Genomic DNA, 22,677 nt, shown 5'->3' on the forward strand with positions numbered 1-22,677 from the left:
TCTGAGGCTTGTTTGCCATGGCATTCATTGGCTTCACAGGATGGAGTCTGCAACAGGAAAAAAAGGTTCCTGTTGCTGAGGCAGAAGATGTAACAGCAGCATGACACAGATCTTTGACTAAGAAAAAATACAGCAAGAAATTGGGGACAATTCCCTCCCTGCTCTATCTCCTGAGAGAAAAGAGATTCAGCTTCAGGAAGACAAGGTATTTCTAAGCCACAGGGGTTTTGTAAGTATTTTCCAGCTCTCTACTATCTTTATTGACTTAAGGCATTGGAGATAAAGCAGCAGCAGGAAGGGAAATACATCCTGTGTGTCACGGAAGAAAAGCCAGGTCAGGCTACACGAGGAGACAGAACACAGGGCAGCTACTCTGATCCCTCAGGAACTGGTATTTCAGCCTGACTTTCCTAATCACAACATATTTGTGATCTTACAACATATCAAATACTTCTGCTGTCCTGTGACGAGTGTTAGGCCTTGTCCAGTCTGAACTGACACCACAAGCTGTGAGGAAGTGCTGTCATTATTCCCTGAGCAAGACTTAGAGCACCAGTTTTAACACAGGAAGAAAATTTTTCTTCTATTTCAGCAAATGCTGGCCCAGAGGTATCCTAGACACCAGGCAGAGTCTGCAGGTGAAGTGTCCAGGGCTGGCAGGTCAGTGACACCAGTCCCAGCTGCACCAGCTGTGGTGATCACTGAGCTTAGCCAGGAAGTGAAACATCCCCCTCTCCCAGGGTCCCCATTCTCCAGGTTTGAGCAAACAGCTCAGCCCCAGGCCAGTGGGATGCAGTGACTCCACTCCACCTGCACTTTCCCTAAGGGCTCCCCAAAGAGCTGTGCTGAGCAGCTGCTGCCCTTGGCACAGATCCTCCTGCAGCCAGCAGCAACCCCACACTGGGTGCCAGCAGCCAGGCCCTGCCAAACCCAGGCGCCAGAGGAAGCCAGGGCAGTGCAGTCCTGGCCAGGTGCAGCAGCTGCAGGGACAGATCTGCACCCAGAGACCAAGCAAAGCTCACACCTGCACGAGGAACCTGCTGTGACCCCACACATCTCACCTGTGCTGGGCAGACACGGTTTCACCACCCCGTGGGGTTTGCTTAGGGAAGGTTTCAGAGGGTGAAACCCGTGCCTGCAGGAGTTTCTTCTTGCCCGAATTTCCCGCTTTATCTGCGAAGCCCTCGGCTGCTGGAGACTCTGCTCTACGACTTGGGGTGTCAGAGAGAAGGGAATGAGAGCAAGAGTAGGGCTGGCAAGGGCTTGACAGGGAGGAAGAGAAAGCAGAAGGCTCAGAGAAGTCACACTCTGCACACTCCTCAACACCTGCACTCCTTTCCAGCTCTTGTTTCTCAAAATGACTGTCACACTCCCTGGAATGAGACATCACACCTGAGCCTGAGGCAGCTCCCTGCACACAGACCCTGGGAGCCCCCACTGCAGCCACACTCCCTGGGTTCTGAACACCAGGAACAGCTCCTGCTCCTCCTCCTCCTGGAGCAGCCAGGACAGCAGAGCTATCAGAGAGCTCTCTTTGCTCTCCATGCAAAGGTGCCAAACCTCGGGGCTGCTCTCCATCCCCTAGAACACCTCTGCCACCTGCAGTGACCCCAGAGCTCTCCTGGCAGTCCCCCAGCAGCTCATCATCAGAGCCTCCCTCCGGGATCACGGGAAGAGCAGCCAGCACTGAGCCCCGGTCCCCAGGCACAGGAATGGCAGACTTGAGATCTGTGACACTGACAGGGAAATCATCATCACCTTCCTCTCCTGCAGGCCTGCCACTGCTGTTACCTCTGGGTGTCACTGCAGGGGTAACAGTCTCCAAGGAGCCACCCTGAGGGAGGCACCCACGAGCAGCTGATGAGAGCTGGGAACTCTCATCATTGGGTGGTGTGGATTTTACAGCATCTCCTGAAGGAGCATCAGCCCTCAGCTCAGCCTGGGAAGGCACTGAGGATTTCCACAGCAGCACAGCCACTCGTGGGGCTGGCTTTGGGGGGACAAGGATCTTGCTGCCAGCCCTCCCTGGATCCCCTTCCCCAGGGGACACCGTGCAGGCTCTCGGGCTTGGCTGGACTTGAGCAAGTGCCTCATTTCCAGCAGGTGGGGCTGCCTGGGGCTCTGACATGGGCACACACTCTGCCCACTGCTCTGCACCACGGGTCTCCTGCTCCTCCCTGAGCTCGCTCTCAGGGGACACAAAACCTCTGTCAGCCCTCGTGCAGGGCTCAGTGCTCACACCAGTGACCTCCAGGGCTGTTCCATCACTGCTCCAGATGGGATGTGTGCTGTCCCCAGAGTGCTCTGTCCCTGGGTCACCCCCTGCTCCCAGCTCACCCCCAAACCCTGCTCGCTCCCCTGCTGCCATCTGTAACCTCCCACTGGAATCCAGGTGCTGCTCTCCACCTTCCTGCCCACCCAAACCCACATCACCTGATGGGACACCCTGCCATTCCCCCAGGACAAAGGACACAGATTTCCCAGTGCCTGCCTTGCTGCTTTCCAAAGAATCCTCAGGCTGAAGCTGGGCAGAACCACAGTGGGGCTCTGCAGCCAGCCCAGGGGGGCCAGAAGGGGGGTCAGACAAGGTGCCAAGAGGGTGTGGCACAGCTGTGACACCACTGGCTAAAGCCACATCCACAGAGCCCCCTGAAGCACCACGAGCAGGGTGTCCTGCAGAGGAACAGTCCTTCCCACCAGGGAGGCAGGCAGGGGAAGAAGCAGAGACAGCCTGGAAAGCTGGCACTGCCTGTCCCCCAGGCTGGGACACAAAGGGATTATTGCCATTGAAACCAGAGCCAGAGGGGACAGGAGGTGTGGCTGGGCCAGAGAGAACCCGGGAAGGCTCAGTGCCAGAGCCCTCAGGAGCCTGCCCCCAGCCAGCAGCAAAAGGATTATTGCCCCTAGCAGAGACCTGCCCAGGAAGAGGCACTTTGGGAACAGAGGCTGCAGGATGATGGGGTGAAGGGAAACAGGCTCTGGATGCCCTGTCCCACTCAGGAGCAAAGGGGTTCTTGTCATTCCAAAGCCCTGCAGCAACAGCAGGAGAAGTGAGAGAGGCAGGAGAACCGGTGGTGTTTTCAGAGTCTGGCCCTTGGACTGTCTGCCCCACTTTAGAAACAAAAGGATTATTTGCACTGCTGGCACGGTGCACAGAGAGGAAAGCAGGGAGGGGGGCAGGTGCAAGAGTAGGAAGCGTGGCTTTGGGTTCCTCCTCTGGAGACAGGCCCAGTCTGCAAAAAGGGACAAAAAACTCTCATGTCACTTGCAGATGCAACACGAGGCAGGAACAGAGAAGCTTTAGCACCAGCCTCCATCAGCTCTGCCACTGGAGATGAGCTATGCTCTAAGGAGACCTCAGAGAGAGGTCCCTGTGTCTGTGAGACTTTATATCCTTAAGTGCACCTTTACCAAGCACTGGGCTTTTGTCAGAACTCTTCTGCTGCACAGCTTGCTTTTGCTGCTTTAAGCACTGTCCCTTTGCACCCCAAGCAGGTTTATTAGTATGTAAAACACTGCACAGGCAAGGAACTTAAACTTGAGAAGCACTGAAAATGAGGAGTTAGGGGGAACACACAAAACACAGGCTCATTAGTAGGGCACACCTATATACATAAAACCTCAAGCACAATTTGTATATATACATATACAAAGGATTAAGGAGAAGAATTTCTGAAAAAGCCTTGTGTACAAATCCACACCAAACCCCTCTGTGCTGCTGTGAACGATGCCAAAAGCAGAAGGGCTCAAGGCTACCCTCTGGAAAGCCACAGCCAAGTAGGGAAGAGGAAAGCAGAGATGTTAGAATGGGCATTTCAGACCCTGGGGAGGCTGCAGCCACACAGCTCAGACAGAGTTAGTTTGTGCAAGAGATCCAGCACGAAAATCACCCCTTCAGTACCTGCACAGGTGCCTGCACTAGAGAACCACTATTTCACCATCCCTTACAAGGAGCACCCCTACATACATCTCCTTTTCACACTGAGGAACAACCTGGAGTTGTTATTTGCTACCAAAGCATCCAACACCAGCATGAAACCCACAGAGCAGCACCTGAGCCCAGGTGTGGCAGGACACAGCCCACTGCCCCCTGCCACCACCACTGCCCATCCTGCCCCTGCCAGCAGCTGGGACTCACCTGGGTTTCACAGCTTTGGTCTTGGCTGGAGCAGCCTTCTCAGGTTTCCGTTCCTCCTCGCAGGGGCTGAGCTGTTTGTTTGTGACAGCCTCCTCCACACAGGGAGCATCTCCTGACGGGCTCCCTCTGCCCAAATCCCCTGGGCCTTCAGGGCATTTGGCCTCCTCTTCACTCTTCTCTTCTGCACCTGCATTTTCCTCACTCTGCAGGGTTCTGTCAGGAACAATCTCAGCATCGCTGGTCTTCACTGTTTCCTTCTTCCCAGTGACCAGGGAGAGCAAGGCAGACTTTTTGGGCTCTGGTTTTTTGGTCTCTCTGGCAGCCTCGACACTCGGTGGAATGCTGGTGTCCAGCTGCTCCTCATTGCTGAGCAGTTTGTACGAAGGCAAAGTCATGGATTTGAAGGTCTCCAAGGATGTGGACCCAGAGAAAGCCTGACCAGAAGAGGTTCTCCCCACCTCTTCAGGTGATTTAGTGGACCTGGAGGACAGGTTCTCCTCTGAAGCAAAGTGCTGCTTCCTCCTGAGGTGAGGAGAGGGGGAGGAGGCTGGAGTCTTGTCCTTCCTCGTGGTTTCTTCCATATAAACGTGGCTGCCATTGATGCACAGACTAGACTTGGACACGGGATCGTTTTTGGATTTAAGGCCACTGAACAAAGAGAGCCCATCCTTTTTGGTGTGGTTAGTGGTTCCTTGGGTTAGCTGCCTACTGTCCAAAAAGGCTGGTTTACGAGATCTGAACAGAGGAGAAGGAGCTGGCTTCTCTTCCAGAGCACTTTCAAAGGATCCTGAAAAAAAAAACAAAACAGGGAGAAATTCAAGATGCAAGAACAACATTTTCTATGGATTTGTTCAGAAAGAAGAATTTAACCAGTGCTGTGAAAAGTGTAAACAAGCCTTTGGGGAAGGTTTTGTGCCACCACTCACGCTCTGAGGCAGGAGAGGTCTCGGACTCCTCCTCATCCCACTGTGGCTGGAAGTCGCTGGGCCGCAGCCGAACCCTGGGGGTGAGGGGCTGCTGGGTGGGCAGCACTGACATGGACTGGGACAGGGATGTCTTGTGCAGGCCAGGCTTGGAGAACAGCGCTTTGAACTTGGATTTCTTCTTCTCCTTCTCGACCGCCTCATCCTCGCTGTCAGCAGGGGAGTGGGAGGTGCTGGGGACAATCTCTGATGCTGTGTCTGAGAGGCCACTGCTCCTCTTGCCCTTGAGCTTCTCCTTGAGCTTCCCAAAGGGAGAGCGGGGCTTGTCCTTCATGGACAGGTCAAACATGCTGGCTGTCATGTTGCTCCTCATGAACTGGATGTCCACCTCGATCTCCCCTCTCTCCTTTTCCTTCTTCCCTGGCTTGGAGTGAAGCTTGTACCACCTGCAGCAAGGAGGCGATTTCTTTAACCACCAGTAATTGAGAACACATAAGGTGCTTGTGGTTGAAAAATCAAATCAGCCCACAGTGCAGGAAAAGAAAGCCTTTAATCTTATGGTGATGTCATGGTCACGGCCCCAGGTGCCAAGGAAAACATTCCTTATCTTAAACAGAAAGTTATTAAGATTTGGTTTAAAACCCAGACTGGGAAGGGTTAAGAAAAAGGAGAAAAAACCAGAAGCACAACATGGAATTCCTGTGTTTCAGCTCAGCCACTCTCCTCTGCCCTTTCATCTCCCCTCCTGACACTGGCAGGGGCCATGGCTTTGAAGTGGAACGGAGCAGCAGCCTCAGAGCTGCACACAGTCCCACGCCCTCATACCTTTCATTCCAGCTCCTTAATGCCTCTTAAGCCAAGGAACCCCTAATCAACAGCAGAGAGCCAACCCCAGCCTCACAGAGGCTACAAACCACGGGGGATTTCCACTCACCCCTCCAGGCTCGTGACTGGCACGCACCAGGAAGGGCATTGCTCTCCCTCCCCAACATAGCTCCCAGCTCCATGTGGGCAGTGCCCAGGGCATCCCAAACCACAATCCCACCACCCACAACCACCCCTCCCTGACACTCAAACCACACTGGAGCCAGCAAAGAGAATTATCAGCACTCCACACCAGAATGCTTTTGTTTGTTGATGGGACCGCAGAACTCCCCACCCCACAGAACCCATAGCAAAGGCTGCCTGGAAACTGCTTTGTTTCCTCCTCCTCACCAGCTGCAATGGCAAAATAAAGGAAGCAAACGGAGCATTCAAATGTGCCCTGCCATCTAATTTGCACTTCAACCTCCACAGGCATTCTGGAAGCAACAAAAGAGAAAAGGAAAAGGTGACTTGCTCCAGAGAAAATTCAAAACTAATGGGGATAACCAAAGGAGATGGATTCAAGAATCTGCTACAGACAATTCAGAGGGAAATGAGGAAGAAATTCTTCCCTCTGAGGGTGGTGAGGTCCTGATCCAGGAGAAGCTGTGCCTGTCCTGTCCCTCAAAGAGTTCAAGGCCAGGTTTGAAGCAATGGTCCAGTGGAAGTTGTCCCTGCCCAGGGAAGGGGGTGGAACAAGATGGGCTTTAAGGTCCATTCTGGGATTCTGTGATTCAAAACAAACACTTGAGCGACAGGCAGGTGCTCCAGCCTGGGGTTAGGAGGCACCCAGGGATGGGGCTGTATCAGTAGACCGAGGCTTTGCAGGGAATCACAACCCCTCTGCCTTTCACACAAGCCAGCACTGGGCACTTTTGTTCCCAGCCCGTGGTTTCTAGGAGCATCCTGTGCTCACAGGGCTTCGGTGCCACAATTGATCCCGTGCAAACACCGTGTTCAGCAAAGGCAGCTCAGCTCCAGCTGAAAGCAGCACCCCTGGGAGAGGCTGGAAGGAAATCATGGGCTGACAACCCCCCATACCACTAAAAATCTTATTAGTGGCATTTATCATGTTAGTGAGCACCTGTCAATCAACGTGCATCTATTTTCCAAATAAAACTAGCTCTTTATGGCTGCACATCACCGTGGCAGCAAGAACAAAACAGGCTTCAAAGAGGAAACCAAGGGCTGGAAACAACTGAAAACATGAGAAATTTCCCCAGGAGTACCCAAGCTGTATTTTCATTTTTTTCTCCCCCTCAATTTTCCTTGGCCCAGACACAAAGGAATGCGCCCAGGAGCCCGAGGCATGGGCAGCTCTGCTGACCAAGGGGCTGTGCAGTGTAAACACAGCAGTGTCTGACACAGCCTTAATGAACTCACAGCCTAATTAGGCCTTGACAAGTGGGACGGCTCCATCGGGGCTCAGGTGAGCCAGGGAGGAAGGTGACTCACCAGCACATTACAAGGCTGCTGACTCCCAGTAAAACCCTCCCGGGAGCCACCCCTGGGTTTCACCTTCCCCGTGCTTGTGTTCAAAGCAGGAGGGTGACACAGAGCTGGCCCTGGCTGGGTCCTGCTGACAGCAGCGGGGTCAGTCTGTGGAACGTGGAATTATCCACCCTGACACGCGTTGTTGGTTAGGAAAAACAAATAAATGGCTGTTGTTGGTTCCCTGCTGGAAGGAGGCAGCGTTCTGAGGGCATCAGGTTTCGGGAGATCAGGCTGGCTGCTTCCTCTGGACAGTGTCAGTGCTCGGAAACGTTTAAAAATCAAACCCAAGCCCAGGCAGGACTGGCTGGGAAAGGTTTCTCTGGGCCCCCAGCTATGGGGGCTCACCCCTCACCAGGAGGGACCCCCACCATGGGCAGTTATGGGGCTTCAGGGGTCCCTGTGGGGAACTGGAGCCCCCCACTCCTCTGGGGCACAGGGTGACCCCCAGTCTGCAGGACACACAGATTCCCACGGGGGTCTCCCACCGGATCCACACACGCCTGAGGTGCACAGGGCTTTCCAGGAGGAACAGGGCATCCCATGGGGAGCTGGAGCTCCTCACAGCTCTTCACCCCCTTGGAGAGCATAGAGGCACCCCTCATCTTCCTCCCCAACCCCTGTGGGGCACAGAAACCCCCTCATCCTTCTCCCTGACCTCTGTGGGGCTCAGAGACCCCCAAAACCTCTTCCCCATCCTCCATAAAACCTAGAACAGCCACTCCATCCTTCTCCCCAGCCCCTGTGGGACACAGTATCCCTGGCATCCGTCTCCCTGGCCCCCGTGGGACTGAGATCCCCCCCAAATCCTCCTCCCCATCCTCTGTAAGACCTGGAGCCACCACTCCATCATTCTCCCCGGTTCCCATAGGACACAGAATCCCTGGCATCCCTCTCCCTGGCCCCCGTGGGACTGAGATCCCCCCCAAAACCTCATCCCCGTCCTCTGTAGGACCTGGAGCAGCCACTCCATCCTTCCCCTCAGCCCCCGCAGGACACAGAACCCCCGGCATCCCCCTCGCTGCGGGCCCCCACGGCTCTCCCGACCCTCGGACCCCTGCCCCACACACCTGGTGTGCCTGGGCCCGCCGCGCTCCCTCAGCGCCGCCAGCTCCACCTCGGCGCGGCCCAGGAACTTGTCGGCGCCGGCCAGGGCCCGGTGCAGCACGGTGAGGCGCAGCGGGGCGGCCCGGGCCGGCAGCTCGAACGTGGCCTCCTCCCGCCACAGCGGCTCGCCGCGGCAGCGCTCGGCCACCGAGGTGCGGAACTTGTCGCGGCCCAGAGCCATCACCGCGTAGGCGTCGCTGCCGCCCGCCGCCGCCTTGGCGCGCAGCCCCCGCGCCCGCAGCACCGTCACCCGCACGTGGGTGGGCGCCCAGCCCGCGGCCGAGCCCGCCATGGCAGCGGCGGCAGCGGGAGCGGGCCGGGAATGGGAACGGGACGGGAGCGGCGGCGGCGGGTGCGGCCCGCCCGGCCCAGCACCGCCCCTCTCGCGAGAGCGCGGGGAGGCGGGGCCTGGGGGCGGGGCCTGGTGTGCGCAGGTGTGCGCAGGTGTGTATGTACATGTGTGTATGTGCAGGTATGTATGTACAGGTGTGCACAGGTGTGTGTGTACAGGTGCGCACAGGTGTTTGTGTAGGTGTGCACGGGGTGTATATACAGGTATGTACAGGTGTATGCGTATGGATATGCGCAGGTGTGTATGTACAGGTGTATGGGTGTGTATCTACAGGTGTGTGCACAGGTGTGTATGTACAGGTGTGTGTAGGCAGGCACAGATGTGCATGCACGGGTGTGTACAGGTGTGTATGTCCAAGTGTGTACAGCTGTGCATGCATAGGTGTGCACAGATGTTTATAAGTGTGTGCGCAGGTGTGCACAGGTGTGTATATGTGCACGTGTGTATGCACTGGTGTGTACAAGTATATGTACAGGTGTACCATATGAGAAGGTGTGTATATAGGTATGTACGCATGGGTGTCTACAGGTGTGCATGCACAGGTATACATACAGATGACTACAGGTGTGTGCAGGTGTGCATGCACGGGTGCATACAGGTGTGCATGTACAGCTGTGCATACAAATGACTACAGATGGTGCAGGTGAGTGTACACAGGTGTGTACAGGCACAAGTGTAGTACAGATGAGTTCAGGTATGTACAGTGGTTCAGGTGTGTATGCAGCGTTGTGTACAGGTGTGCCCAGGTGCCTGTGAGTGCAGACAGGTGCGTGGCCAGGTGTGGGGGTACAGCCTGTGGCTACCACCGCGTGTGCAGGGGGTGTGAGGCCGAGGGTCTTGGCCTTTGCTGGAAACCCCCAGGTGAGTTCCCCAGCCACGCTTCTATCGCACATCCCCACAGCCTCCTAAAACCCAAATTTGGATCCTTACGGTCAAACGTGTGCTGCTGAATCCAAACCACACAGCCAGCCCGCCCTGCTCAGGACTTCAGCAGCCCAGCAGCAGGGGAAAAAAACCCATCCATAAATCCCCATCTGCTAGAACCTCCCCCCAAGATACATCTTCAGAGCCCACCTCAGGGAAGTTTGATTTATTTTAAGCTATTGCAATAAGATGTGCCGCCCTTGGCACGGGCGGCTCCCACCACAGGGTGCCCCCACCACCGCACCAGCACCAAAATCTTCTCCAAGCTGCCCCGTCCTATGAAGCTCTGTCATCGTCCTCATCATCCGCATCTTTCTCCGAGAGCTCTTCCCTGTGGGCTTCAGACATGACATCATGGTCCACTAGGGAGAGGAAGAGGGGGAAGAGAGGAAGAGCTGCAGCAGGGGACACTGAGCCGCCGTCAGGGGGTGAAGCCCCCCAGCCGCAAACCCCACCCCACACCGGAGTGGGAACGCTGCTGCTGTCCCGCTCAGAGCAGGAGCTGGCACAGACTGCCGTGCCCAGCCCGGCACTGCAACCGGGCTGATGCCCCGGTCGGCCCCCGCTCCGTCCCCGGGCAAGCAGCGAGCAAGAGCTGCCAGGGGACCCCGGAGCACCCCCGAGTGACCCCACGGCTGATGGCACTCACGGGTGACGCGCTGCCCGCTGAGATAGACTGGCCCAGCCCCACACTGCAGCACGAAGGTGACGGGAGGGACGAGCTCCAGGCCATTGAGGCTGATCTGCAAAGAGCCGCAGCTCAGAGACCCCCGGCCGGGGCCGCGGGTGCCGCTGTCGCCGCCGGGCAGAGGCGGGGAGAGGGGCTGCCCTTACCATGGGGAGCAGGGAGCTCCGCAGCGCCGCGATGGGCACCGGCCTGCGCTCCCCGGAGGCGTTTTTGGAATCCACGGCCACCACGTGCAGCTCGTCCCTGGCGTCAGCCCCCAGGCAGATCTGCAGCACAGAGCCCGTGGCAGGAGACTCGCCCTGAGCTCCGGCGGGGCCCGGCCAGGGCTCGGCTCTCACCGTTCTCAGCAGCACCAGGTGCTCCAAGAAGTCATCGTCCTCCTCCACCACGCAGCTCCGGGCGCCCGTGCCCAGCTGGCAGCCTGGGGACAGGGCAGGGTCTGCGCACGCACAGGCTGCCCCATCCCCAAAAGCAAAAGGAAGGTGCTCCCCCCACCCAAAAACTGAAGGGAGGCTTTGCCAGGTGCACACTCCGGGAAAAGGGGAGTCACACGCAGCCCTGCAGAGCGCAGCCGCCATCCCCCAGCTCGTCCTGGGGCTCCCAGCTCCGTACCCCACAGCACAGCCGCGGGCCGATCCTCTGACAGCGACTGGGATGAGTGAGACCAGCTGCTCATCCTCCAGAGCAAATCCAACACCCGAGACAGCAGCGCCCACGGGACATCGAGTCCTACCCTCGCAGCGACTGCTAATAAAGGAAAGGAGGAGCCCGGGAGGTGCGGGTTGGCAATACAGTGCAGGTGCGGAGGGTGGAGGGGGCATCAAAGCACCCCCCACCCCCTCCCACCCCCCAGCAGCACCCATAGCCCGCCTGAGCACGCTTCAGCTTGATTGGAGACGAGCCCACCAGCGCTGCCAGCGAGACCACTGCTCCCTGGGACCCCCGTTCTGCGGGCCCCGCGTTCCCTGAGCCAGCCCACTCTGCCCTCCACTCTCTGGGAAGAGGCCCATGGGCACAGGGCTCCTGCGGCCGGGCCAGCAGCGTACAGGCTGGGTGGGACCGTGTCCCAGAGGGGAGGATGAGCTCATGGAGAACGGGGGACACGCGGGACCTGCCAGCACCCAGGGTCAGCTGCCGGGATCGGGTATGAGCTCTCCAGGAATCACCAGAGCCGGGTCTGAGGTTCTGCACTGGGAACGCTCCCGAGCTCCACTTCTTCTCTTTATTTAGTGATTTCATCATTGCAGGGTGTTTAAGGCAAAATACCAATGAACGATCCCAGCAGGGAAGACCCTGCAGCATCCCAGGTCCAGTTCCATCCCAGCGCAGGAGCTGGGATTTTCCTGGCACCAGGAGGTGGCACTGAACACCTCTGACGGTTCTGCCTGGTGCAGGGCTTAGGGCTAGCACCACAGCATGCCCAGAGCCCGGCTTTTCCCTGCTGGCCACAGCCCCAGGAGGGGGAATGGACTCCCCGAACCTCAGGCAGCCCCCCGGGAACAGCGCACGGAGCAGCACCCTCTGCCCGGGACAGATTTGGAGGCACGGCAGAGATCCAGAGGTTTATTTCACACGGCAGGGGGGGACACAAACCAGGACAAAAACTGTACAGTCACTGAACATACTGACACCAACCCGTGCCCAAGGTGCTGCGTGGCAGCGCGGCGTCGGCAGGGCACGTCTGCACACGTGTGAGATGAGGATGCACCTCCCATCCCGAGTGGCACGGACACGGACACCTGTCCCAAACGAGAGGGAGAAACTGCCCAGAGATCTGACAAGATCCTAATTCCCTGGTTTTGGAAGTCCTCCGTGCTCGGAGCTCCCCTCATTCCCCTGAGCTTTTCCTTTGCCTAAGGCATCACTGCAGCTCCTGGAATTGCACTCAGCCCTGGAATGCAGCAGCTGGGGATGGAAATCCTGGGAAGGGCTTGAGCCTGCAGGAGGCTCTTCTTTCCTTCTCAACAGTAGAAAACAGTTTTGTTCAAAACTGGCCAGGCCTGGGACGACAGGGTCCCTTGTCCTTCAAGAAAGCAGAGCTGGCAGACTCCAGATCCCACTGCCAGGAACACCCCAGACGGGAGTTTGTTCCCTGCCCACACATCCCTGAGGCTGTGCTGCCTCTTGGCGAGCGGCTCCAGAGCTTTTCCCCAGCTCCAGGTCTCCAGCACCAAAGGCACGAAGGAGCTGCTGCTGTCCCAAAACCAGCAGCGTTCCCAAGGGAGATCCTCCTCCTCTCCGGGTCGGTGCACGCACTGCAGGGTCCTGCCAGCACCGCCACCCCCGCTGCTGCTTCTCCAGCCCCGGCCCTGCAAGGAGAGGATGGGAGGTGACACAGTGTCACCCACCAGGCTCAGCTGGGGACAGGGACCCGCAGCCACCACCCCGCAGGCACAGAAGGGACCCAGGAGCACCGTGCACGAGGTGTGCAGCTCCAGGGAGCGCAGGAGGCAGCGGCCCGAGGAGGGTTAAAGCTCTCGGGGCAGTGGGAGGTGTCGGCCGGGCTGACACCGGACTCACGTGCCCGAGCCCGGGCAGCAGCCTGGGGCTGGCCACGGGCCGTGGTCCCGGGGGAGGGAGGCGGCCAAGCCGGGCAGAGGAAAGGCCGGAGGGATGATGATCGGCGGGGGGAAGCGCTCTCCTCCCAGCTCTCGCTGCTCCCAGTCAGTCGGACGGACCCGCGGGCGTCTCTCCGTCAGGAAACCTGAAATTTGGGAGCGCAGCGGTGAGAGCCCAGACCCTCCCACCATCCACATCCACCGCCCCGTGCTCCCAGCGTGGCTGAATCCTTCCCAGGGAGCGCCTCTGGCACCTCTGTCTGCACATCCCTGCTGCCCGCGTTGGCAGGAAAGCTCTCCTGCCCTCAGGCGTCAGGAGGGAAACACGGTTAAAATCCACAGAAACCAGAATAACGCCAATTTTGTCATACTAATAAAACAAAACAAAACAAAACCTCGGTGTGGAAAAACCCCACCCTGCAATTTGGAGGCGTAAATCCGTGTCAGGGTACCGGCAGAGCACATCCACAGCGTGGTGTCCCCGCCACCCCTTCCAGCCCCCCAGTAGCCCCTGCCAGCCCCCTGCTCTGTGCGGACTGCCGGCTCCGGGAGCGCAGTTCCCATCAACGGACGGAGCGGGATGAAATTAATTCCTTTCCCAGATTTACACCGCTGGAGGGCAAAGCAACCTGCAGAGCCGAGTGGCGACGGCAGCCGCAGTGCCTCGCTCAGGAGAGGATCCCCGCGTTTTCCTTCTTTAGCAGCAGAAAGTGGGATCGGGAGGAGAAGGGGGAAATCCCAGGCTTGGGGACCCATTCCTGCTCAGCTGCTTTGCTTCCCTGTTCACCACTCCTGTTTCTTTCACCCAGCAACAGCGGACTAGGTCCTGGCGGGCTGGAGTGCGACTGGTTGGGACCCCAGTTTTGCAGCCCAGTGGAGGGGCTAGAGTTTTAGGGAAACATCAGGGAACAGGGCAGTGGTGCCCAGTCCCACACGGCAGAGCCTCTCCCATGTACCCCGGGGTCCGCCTGCTCCCCCAGCTCCGCACGGCGCTGTCAGAGCACAGTCCCACCACTGACAGCCCCCCAGTCACACCCCAAAGGGCTGGACCGGACCCTCCGAGCCACTCCCGAGTAAACGCCTGCAGGTACCTACTCATCCAGCTGCGAGCACAGCGCGGGCTGCGCGCCCTGCAGCCGCGACTCGCCCAGGGGCCGCTGCCGGTGGCCACTGCCCTGCGGCAGAGGAGTCTCCTCCGCTCTGCTGCCGCTGCCCCGAGCCTCGCCGTCCTCCCCGGAGCGCCCGGGGGCCGCCTTGCTGTCCTCTGCAGGGCCCCCCCGAGGGCTGAAGGCACAGGGGCAGCGCTGCAGGTCCTGGGACACCGCGTGGAGCCGGCGGTCGGCGCGGCGCGGGCAGCACAGCAGCTTGCGGAACGCGCTCCTGAAGTCGGGGCTGCGGCAGTAGATGATGGGGTTGAAGGCTGAGTTGATGTAGCCCAGCCAGTTGAGGAAGAGAAAGAGCTGGTCCGGCACCAGCGAGCGGCAGAAGACCTTGATGATGTTGGCCACGAAGAAGGGCAGCCAGCAGAGCGTGAAGACGCCCATGATGATGCCCAGGGTTTTGAGCGCCTTGTGCTCCTTGATGGCCAGCAGGCGGGAGGGCCGCCTGCGCCGGCTGCTCCTGGCCGAGGGGCTGGGGGGCCCCTGCAGGAACCTCACCTTGTCCTTGCCGATGAGCTGGACGTGCCGAGTAGCCACGGCAAAGACTCGGACGTAGACGAAGACCATGACGAGCAGGGGCACGTAGAAGGAGATGGTGGAGGAGATGATGGCGTAGGTCATGTTGGTGACAAAGTCGCAGCAGCGCGGGTCGTCGTAGCAGCGCGCCGCCTGCTCGTCCGCGCCGTCCCGCCACCAGTGGTTCATGATGGGGAGGAAGGAGATGAAGGCAGAGATGGCCCAGACCAGGCACACCACGGCCCGCGCCCGGCCCTTGGTCACCAGCGCCTCGTACTGCAGCGGGGACGTGATGGCGAGGTAGCGATCCACGGCGATGGCGCACAGCGTCTCGATGCTGGCCGTGACACACAGCACGTCCAGCGAGGTCCACAGCTCGCACACCGTGGTGCCGTAGGGCCAGTGGCCGCTCAGCAGGATGGTGGCCCCCGGCGGCACCACCAGCAAGCCCATGATGAGGTCGGCGCACGCCAGCGAGGTGATGAAGACGTTGGTCATGGTCTGCAGCCGCGGCGTCTTGGCGATGGCCACGATCACCAGCAGGTTACCAGCCACGGTGACCAGCACGGTGAGACTGATGGCGGCCCCCAGCACCCACTGCCGGCCCAGGCTGGCGGCACCGCTGCAGTTGCCGGAGCCCCCCCAGGCGCTGCCGTTGCCCGCGGGGACGGGGCTCATCTCGGCCGGGCTGGGGGCACCGCCCCGCGCCCCCCGTGCGCTCCCCGCGCGCTCCCGGCGCAGCCCTCTGGGCGGACCGGCGGGGCCGGGTCCCCTCCGCTCCGGAGGAGGAGCCTTTAAAGGCACGGGGCGGCCCCGGGCTGCCCGCTCGGGAGAGGGCAGAGGGAAGGGGAGCGAGCGGCGGCACCTCCTACCCCCGGACGCGCTGGCCCGGCCCGCCCCGCTTCCCCCGGCATCTCCGCCGGACGCCTCAGCCCCTCGCAGTGCCCTCCCGCCCTTCTCCGAGCTCTCCATCCTCTCCCTGCGCACTCCAGCCCCTCTCTGAGTCCCCGGTCTCACATATCTGTCCCTGTTCCCCACGCACCCTGTACCCTGCCATGCGCACCATCCCCTCCCTGTGCGTCCCAGCCATTCTCTGGGAGCTCTCCCCGTGCCCCTCTCCGTGCACCCCTCGCTGTGCTTAGACTCTCCCTGGGCAGGACAGACTGTCCTGGTGGGGACAGTGACACCCCTGTCATCCCCCTGCCCCGGCATTGCACAGGTTGGCAAGGTGACAGCCCACTCCCAAAGATGACACCCAGAGCCACAGTCACCATTTCACTTCCATATTTATTGCCTGAACCTCCTCCCAGTGGATGGAGGAGATCTTCCTTGCCCTCCTTCCTGGATTTGGGTGGCTGCTGGTGTTTGGAGACCCCCACTCACACTTCCTTCCCCCCTCACTTGGCACAGGAGAGCTACCAAAGCTTTGGGAGGCTCTACAGCCCCATCACTGCTCCCAGGGCCCCTGGGCAGACTCCAGAGTGGATCATCTTTCCCTATCAGTTATTTATACAAATACTGGAACTTCTAAGACAGACGGTCTCCAAATGTGGCAGTTTGAAGTTTCAGCCAAATGGGAGAATGTTGACAAAGACGGAAAAAATATGTGTAAAAATGATCCGGTTAGCATTTCTTCCCATTCATGAGCTACAAAAGCAGAGTCCTGGTTTTACGAGCTTGATCTTTACAAGGCTGGTTTGGATTTTCAAAGCCCTCAGCCAAGGGCTTGATCTGATTTCACTCAGCTCCCAGCTCCAGCATTTGCTGCTGGCTGGGAGCGAGCTGGGAATTGCTGCTCACAGGGCAGTTTGTGCTGGCCCCAGAACAGCCCCTGGCACAGACCCAGCGTGTGCAGGGAGCTGTCGTGTGCCAGTGGGGCTGCACAAGCACATGGGGCTGGATTTGGGTCTGAAAGCAAAGCAAGAGCATCCATGGGAAAGTCCCTGGGTGTTGAATTATCCCTGGAAGTGAGGGCTTTGGGCTCTGCTGCATGGAGCCACCAAAGGCCAGGCATGGGGGGAGGATGCCCAGCTCTGCCAGCACCCTGCACTGACTGGGGGCTGCTGGTTTCCCACCCTTCCCTACACTTCCCACCCTTCCCTACACTTCCCACCCTTCCCTACACTTCCCACCCTTCCCTACACTTCCTATCCTTCCCTACACTTCCCACCCTTCCCTACACTGCCTATCCTTCCCTACACTTCCCACCCTTCCCTACACTTCCCACCCTTCCCTACACTTCCTATCCTTCCCTACACTTCCCACCCTTCCCTACACTTTGCATCCTCGCCTCTGCTTCCCATCCTGGAACTCAGAGCAGTGCCAGGCTGGGACAGGAGGGCTCGGTGTCCTGCTCTGTTCCTGGGGATCAGACAGCACTGGGGAGAGGAAGGGAGGGTCCCAGGCCTTTCATAACTTCTGGGGAAGTAACATGGCTCCGTATCTTTGTCCCAGTTTTACAGCTGGAAAAGCTGAAGCACAGAGATGCTGGGCCTCACCCAACCCTCATCCCATCCCTGCTGCTCCAGAGCCTTTATCCAAGTCCCCACAGGGACGGAGCCCATCCAGCCTGGGGCTGTCTCCAGGGGAAGCATCCTCTTCCCTTTCCCATCCCTGCCACCTGCCAGGCCCCCTGGCCTGGCTCTACCTGCACTGCCACTGGCAGGGGGGAAGGCAGAGCCAGCCTTGGCAAAATGCCACAGGAAGCCAAGGGGTCAAGTGTTGTTTAGAAAGCTCTGGGAAAATATGTTTATGCCATGGATCAGAGCAGCTCCTTTGGCTGTTGCTACAGAATAAACAATGGGTGTTTAAAAATACTTCTTTACACATAGAGAATCGGAATCAGTTAGGCCACATCCCTACTTGGGGAGAGCTGGGATGCAGGGAACAGACATCTCCCTTGTGCTGGGCAGCACATGGAGTTCCTGGTGCCCACGGATGTGTTTGGAGAGAGGAAACAGATGCCTGAGCTGATCCCAGACACATCTGAGGGCACATGGGCGCTGCTTGGTCACAGAGAGTGAGGGCTGAGAGCTCAAGTAGCAGCTATGGATAAAACAAAAGCTTTTTATAGCTGAGAACTCGCTCTCTGGCTGGCACGTGGCTGCATGCTCGCCAGTACAGGACACGAGATAAACCCATCACACGCTGGAGTCACAGTGGTGTCACTGCTCGTGGCCACACCGACACTGGGGACACCAGCGACCCCCTCTCCCCTCTGGTTCATCCTCCTCAGCTTCCCATCGCAGCACAGGGTCCAAAACCAGCAGGTGATGGCACCAAAACCACCCACCCTCAAGGGGTTTCACCTGTGCATGCCAAGGGAGGACAGCTGGGGACAGACAGGACGTGGATGATGACCGTGTGATGCCCGGCCCTCTGCCTAGGAAGGAGATGCCCAAGGACCACCAAATTCCCTCCCCAGGAGGGAGATCTGGCCTTGCTGGGGTGGGCACAGGGCCAGGCTGGGCTTTGGGAATGGGTCCTGCCCCAGCTGTGTGTCCACAGAAGTGACAGTCTCTCCTGGACTTTCAGAATAGTTTCCATATCAGACCCACAAATCTTGCTTTGATGTTGTTTGGGATTCTCTGTCATCACATTTCCTTGTCAGCACATAAACAGGCTGTGATGGAGCTTTAACCCCTGGGTACTGCCTGTCCCAGGAAGCCTGCAGGAAGCTCCACATAAACTCAGGTCTCCATATAAACCCTCCTCCCCCGGCAAAGGCGGGCACAGCTCTGGGAGCTGCAGCACTGCCAGCCAGGGCTTGGGCAGGAAGGGAAAATCTCTGTGTCAGAATCATAAAAAGTGACAAAAATGTGCTGTTCCACAGGCACACTCAATATCCCACAGCAAATATCCCACGGGCAGTGTGTACCCCACGTTCCCGGGGCTCAGCAGGGTCTGTGCTGTGCCCCTGGCGTGGTTCATACGCTGTTGATGGGTTTATCATGCAGGAGCCCCCCTGAGCCCGCTGCTGTCCCGGCACAGCTCCCCCATGGCCCAGCGGGACAATCCCTGTGCCACCCCAGCGCTGCCACCCCAGCCCGGGGTCCCGAGGGGCTCCGAGCTCCCATGTCTCGAGCACTCACATCCTGTTTTCCAAGCGGAGCTCCCGGGAGTGCAGCCGCGATGGTGATGAAAGAGGCAGCGCGGGCACCCGGAGGTCGGAGCCGGCCCAGCTGGGGCTGAGGTCACTCTGCTCCCTGTTTTGTTGCCCGTTCCCACAGTCCCGGTGCCCTGGTTGCTGGGATCCCTCTCCTGGCCTGGGGCACCCTGGGGTGAACAGATGGGGGCTGAGGAGTGGGAAACCTGTACTGGAGAATGCAGCTTGTGGCCATTGGCATCTTCTGAGGACAGGAGATGGAGGAACAGATCTGCCCCCAGAGCCACTCTGCCCTGCCCAGAGCAGGCAGTCTGAGACAAGGCATAGCCTGGGACTGGGCATAGCCTGGGACTGGGCACAGCCTGAAACTGGGCATAGCCTGGAATGGGGCACAGCCTGAGACTGGGCACAGCCTGAGACTGGGCACAGCCTGAGATTGGGCACAGCCTGGGACTGGTCACAGCCTGGGACTGGGCACAGCCTGTTACTAGGTACAGCCTGATATTGGGCACAGCTTGAGACCAGAGACTGGGCACAGCCTGAGATGGGGCGTAGCCTGAGATTGGGCACAGCCTGAGATTGGGCACAGCCTGGGTCCTCCTCAGGACTGCAGCTCTTTTTGAAACCACAACACTGCCAGGAGAGTGAGGGAAAGGGGCACCGAGATCCTAAAACCCAGCCAGGGACAAAGGCTGTGCTAAGGCAACCCCAGGTCCCGCTGCTACCCCCCAGATCCCTCTGCAACTACGTTTACAAATTAAAAAATAAATCATAGTAAAGCTGTTTTCTTTCCTTCGTTGCTGAGAGAAAAGCCTGTGGCAGCAGCAGGGCAGTGCCTGCATCAGTTATTCCCAATTTCTGACATTTTTATCAAACCCTGCAGGTTCCTGATGGGTCCCATCTCCTTCCAGCTGCAAGCACCCGGAGAAAGGGACAGTCCTCGTGCTGCCATCAGGACTGCCAAGGTTTTACAGATGTTTTCACAGCTCCTTTCCCATTGTTTCTGTTTTTCCTTCAGCTGTTGCAAAAGCAAACTGGGGTGGGGGAAGGAGGGAGAAGTTTGCAATGACACGGGTCCAGATTTCACAAAAAGTGTGGGAAGTGTCGAGAAAAAAACGTCAACAGAAATAACGTCAGAGAGAGCAGAGCTTTCAGACAAGGCTTTCCGAGGGAGAGAGGAGCATCCTGGCCGTGGGATCCCCAGCTCTGCCCCAGAGCAGGGTGGGAGGGAGAGGGTCCAGCCCCGCTTTGGGGAAGCTGGCAGGGATGAGGGAGCAAGTGCCAGCAGCCCCACGTGGAGCCGCCTGCCAGCCCAGCCACACCACGGGCCACCGGCCAAGCTGCCACGAGCCACCCCTGCCCCTCCTCTGCCCCTCTCTGCCCCCTGCGTGCCTGGGCACCCTCTGCCCAAGCCCCCGGCTGTGTCCCCAGTGCCCAGCAGCACCCATCCCTGCTCCCAGCCAAGGGTACCACGGTGAATCCCACGCCACAGAGGCTGTTTCTAGCACGAGACCTGAAGAGCAGGACCCAAAGAGCACAACCCAGAGCTGCGTTTTGGGGTGCTGAGCACCCGCAGCGATGCCAGGGGCGTCCCAGTCAGGGTTTCCTGCCGAGGGCTGGGGCCAGCGGAGATGCCCTTCCCCAAGGCAGGATGGGTTTGTTTATGGGGCAACTTTTATCTGCTCAAACAGCCCTTGGGCGGGCAGCAGGGATGTGGCTCTGTCCGGGTCTGTCCTTATCGCCAGCCGCGATCGGAGGGGAATGTAAACACAGACGGATGGGTGGAAATGCCGCGGCACAGGGACATCCTCGCTGGGATGGGGTCCATCATCATCCCGTCCTTGTCGGGGCTGGAGTGAGGTCCCCAGGCCTCCAAGGGGGCTGGGGATGAGCCTTCCCAGACTGGAGGTGATGGATGGGGCAAGATGAAAGCTGCCAGCCCGCCAGGCAGGAGTTTATCCTTCCCTCGCGTTATTTTCTTCTCGTTTCAGCAAACCTTCTTGTAATCACAGTCCAGCCGGGATTGGTGGAAGTGGGGCCGGTGAGGGCAGGAGCTGCCCCTGAGATCCCCCAGGCTGCTCTCATACCAAGGACAGGAGCATTGCATGACTTATAAAACACGTTTTCTTCCCCAGGACCTTCCAGCAGAGTGAATCCTTCCCCATCCCTGAGCCATCCCTGCTCAGCTCCCAGGGATTCAAATCAGGTCAGGAGCAAAGACAGTGCTGATGGAGAGACGGACACCTCGGAGAGGCACTTCTGCTCCCGATTTAGAAGGCAATAATGCGATAACTTCGTATCACATGAGGATGACAAAGGGCTTTCCAGCCCGGGGAGCTGCCCATGGAATGGGCCGATAAAATGCCCTGGAGAGGAACGCACTATAATCGGAGTGTAGGTAGTGAGGGTGGGAGAACACCCAACCCTCTTCCTTGCCTGCAGGCAGCTCCAGGGCAGCTGGAGCTCATTCAGGAACAGGAGTATCCCTGTCCCTGTCCCTGTCCCTGTCCCTGTCCCTGTCCCTGTCCATGTCCCTGTCCCTGTCCGAGAGCCCCGGGCTCCAGCAGGCACCGAGGTGGTGACACGGGGTAGGGCTGGCCCTGCTCTGCCCAGCCAGGATGTGCCCTTAAACCCCGACCTTCCCCCGGTCCTTGACCCCAACACGGTCCATTCTCCAGCAGCAGGAGGAGGAGGAAATGGCAGTGGCCGCCTCTCTGGGTTGGGGGTCACTGCTGATGTCATTCATGCCGGAAATGTTATTTTCCTGCCCAGTGCCCACTAATCGATCCAGCAGCTGGCACAGAGTGAGAGCTGCCTGCCTGGCACCAGAGCTTGCCCGGGCTCCGGGGGGCTCTTGGGGGCACCACAGCCTGCCCGGGCTCCTGGGGGCTCTTGGGGGTACCACAGCCTGCCCGGGTTCCTGGGGGCTCTTGGGGGTACCACACCCTGCCCGGGCTCCGGGGAGTTCTTGGGGGCACCACAGCCTGCCTGGGGTCCCACAGCACCTTGGGGGTACAAACACCCCCGTCCATACCCCAGCCTGGCAGGACACCACTGCCCCGGACACCGAAATGCTGTTCCATAGAAAATGCTCGGAGATCCCCTGGGGACTCGCAGCACCCAGGGAGACACCGCAGAGATGAAGGTGGCTCTGGCCGGGGGTCCGGAGCCGTGCGTGACTGCCGAGCTCCATCTGTTGGAGCCGGGGCGATGGTTTGGGCTGGCGGGGCGATGGTTTGGGCTGGCGGGGCGATGGTTTGGGCTGGCGGGGAGATGGTTTGGACGGGCAGGGGCGATGGTTTGGGCTGGCGGGGCGATGGTTTGGGCTGGCGGGGCGATGGTTTGGGCGGGCAGGGGTGATGGTCTGGGCTGGCTGTGCCCCACAGCCGTCTGGACCAGAGGAGCAGTCCCAGACTGCTCAGGGACAGTCACTGCCACCGCCTGGGTGAGCCCGCGGTGCTGCAGCTGCCGAAACGCTGCTGGCATCTGCTGGCGCCTGTGCCGGCATGTGCGCTGGAATCCAGCCTGGCTCCCGGCATCGCGGCCGTCAGCAGATGTCAGCACCGGACCGGTGTCCGCTGAGGGCCAGCAGAGCCCTGCGGCCAGGGCTGGGGGAGCAGGGAAGGGATGAAGGGCTTTTTCTACTCGTGAGCAGGGTGGTCCCAAGGATGCTCTGACGGGCTTCATGCCAGGGTTCCACCCCTGGGTTCCCCTTCCCAGCCCAGGGGGCCCGCCCAGCCGGCCCTGCTCCGCTCCCACTGCACTTCAGCTTCTCTATAAATCCTTTATTTCACAAAGTATTAAGACAAACGCAATTTTTCCACCGCTCCAGGCCCGGGCAGCCCCACCGG

At 59.2% G+C, this 22,677-nt stretch overlaps 3 protein-coding genes across 4 annotated transcripts; all 3 read right to left on the minus strand.

Moving 5' to 3' along the window:
* Positions 1-4: 4 nt before the first annotated feature.
* LOC130266602 (rab11 family-interacting protein 1-like) lies at positions 5-8,889 on the minus strand (the record flags this gene model as incomplete). Its single annotated transcript, XM_056515849.1, has 4 exons — positions 8,487-8,889; positions 5,065-5,507; positions 4,139-4,925; positions 5-47 (listed from the first exon to the last, which is right to left on the minus strand). Coding segments are annotated over exons 1-4 (1,602 nt in total), but the record flags the coding sequence as incomplete, so codon positions are not given.
* Positions 8,890-10,075: 1,186 nt separating this feature from the next.
* On the minus strand, positions 10,076-11,163 carry LOC130266594 (nucleoplasmin-like). The gene is made up of 4 exons (XM_056515840.1): positions 11,100-11,163; positions 10,634-10,908; positions 10,449-10,542; positions 10,076-10,161 (listed from the first exon to the last, which is right to left on the minus strand). Exons 1-4 carry the CDS (start codon positions 11,161-11,163, stop codon positions 10,076-10,078), a joined length of 519 nt encoding a protein of 172 aa, XP_056371815.1.
* An 873-nt stretch (positions 11,164-12,036) lies between these two features.
* Positions 12,037-15,511, minus strand: LOC130266599 (beta-4C adrenergic receptor-like). 2 transcript variants are annotated; one of them, XR_008842925.1, is made up of 3 exons: positions 14,137-15,511; positions 13,008-13,191; positions 12,037-12,796 (listed from the first exon to the last, which is right to left on the minus strand). XR_008842925.1 is itself a non-coding variant. In XM_056515846.1 (2 exons), the coding sequence occupies exons 1-2, from the start codon at positions 15,397-15,399 to the stop codon at positions 13,152-13,154; spliced, it is 1,299 nt and encodes a 432-aa protein (XP_056371821.1). In that variant the 5' UTR covers positions 15,400-15,511; the 3' UTR covers positions 12,037-13,151. The 2 variants fall into 2 exon arrangements, 1 of the variants encoding a protein (XP_056371821.1); XM_056515846.1 differs by having other exon boundaries at positions 12,037-13,191; positions 14,141-15,511.
* Between the last annotated feature and the right edge of the window lie 7,166 nt (positions 15,512-22,677).

Source organism: Oenanthe melanoleuca, unplaced genomic scaffold (genome assembly GCF_029582105.1).
Source record: "Oenanthe melanoleuca isolate GR-GAL-2019-014 unplaced genomic scaffold, OMel1.0 S097, whole genome shotgun sequence".
Lineage (NCBI taxonomy): Eukaryota > Metazoa > Chordata > Aves > Passeriformes > Muscicapidae > Oenanthe > Oenanthe melanoleuca.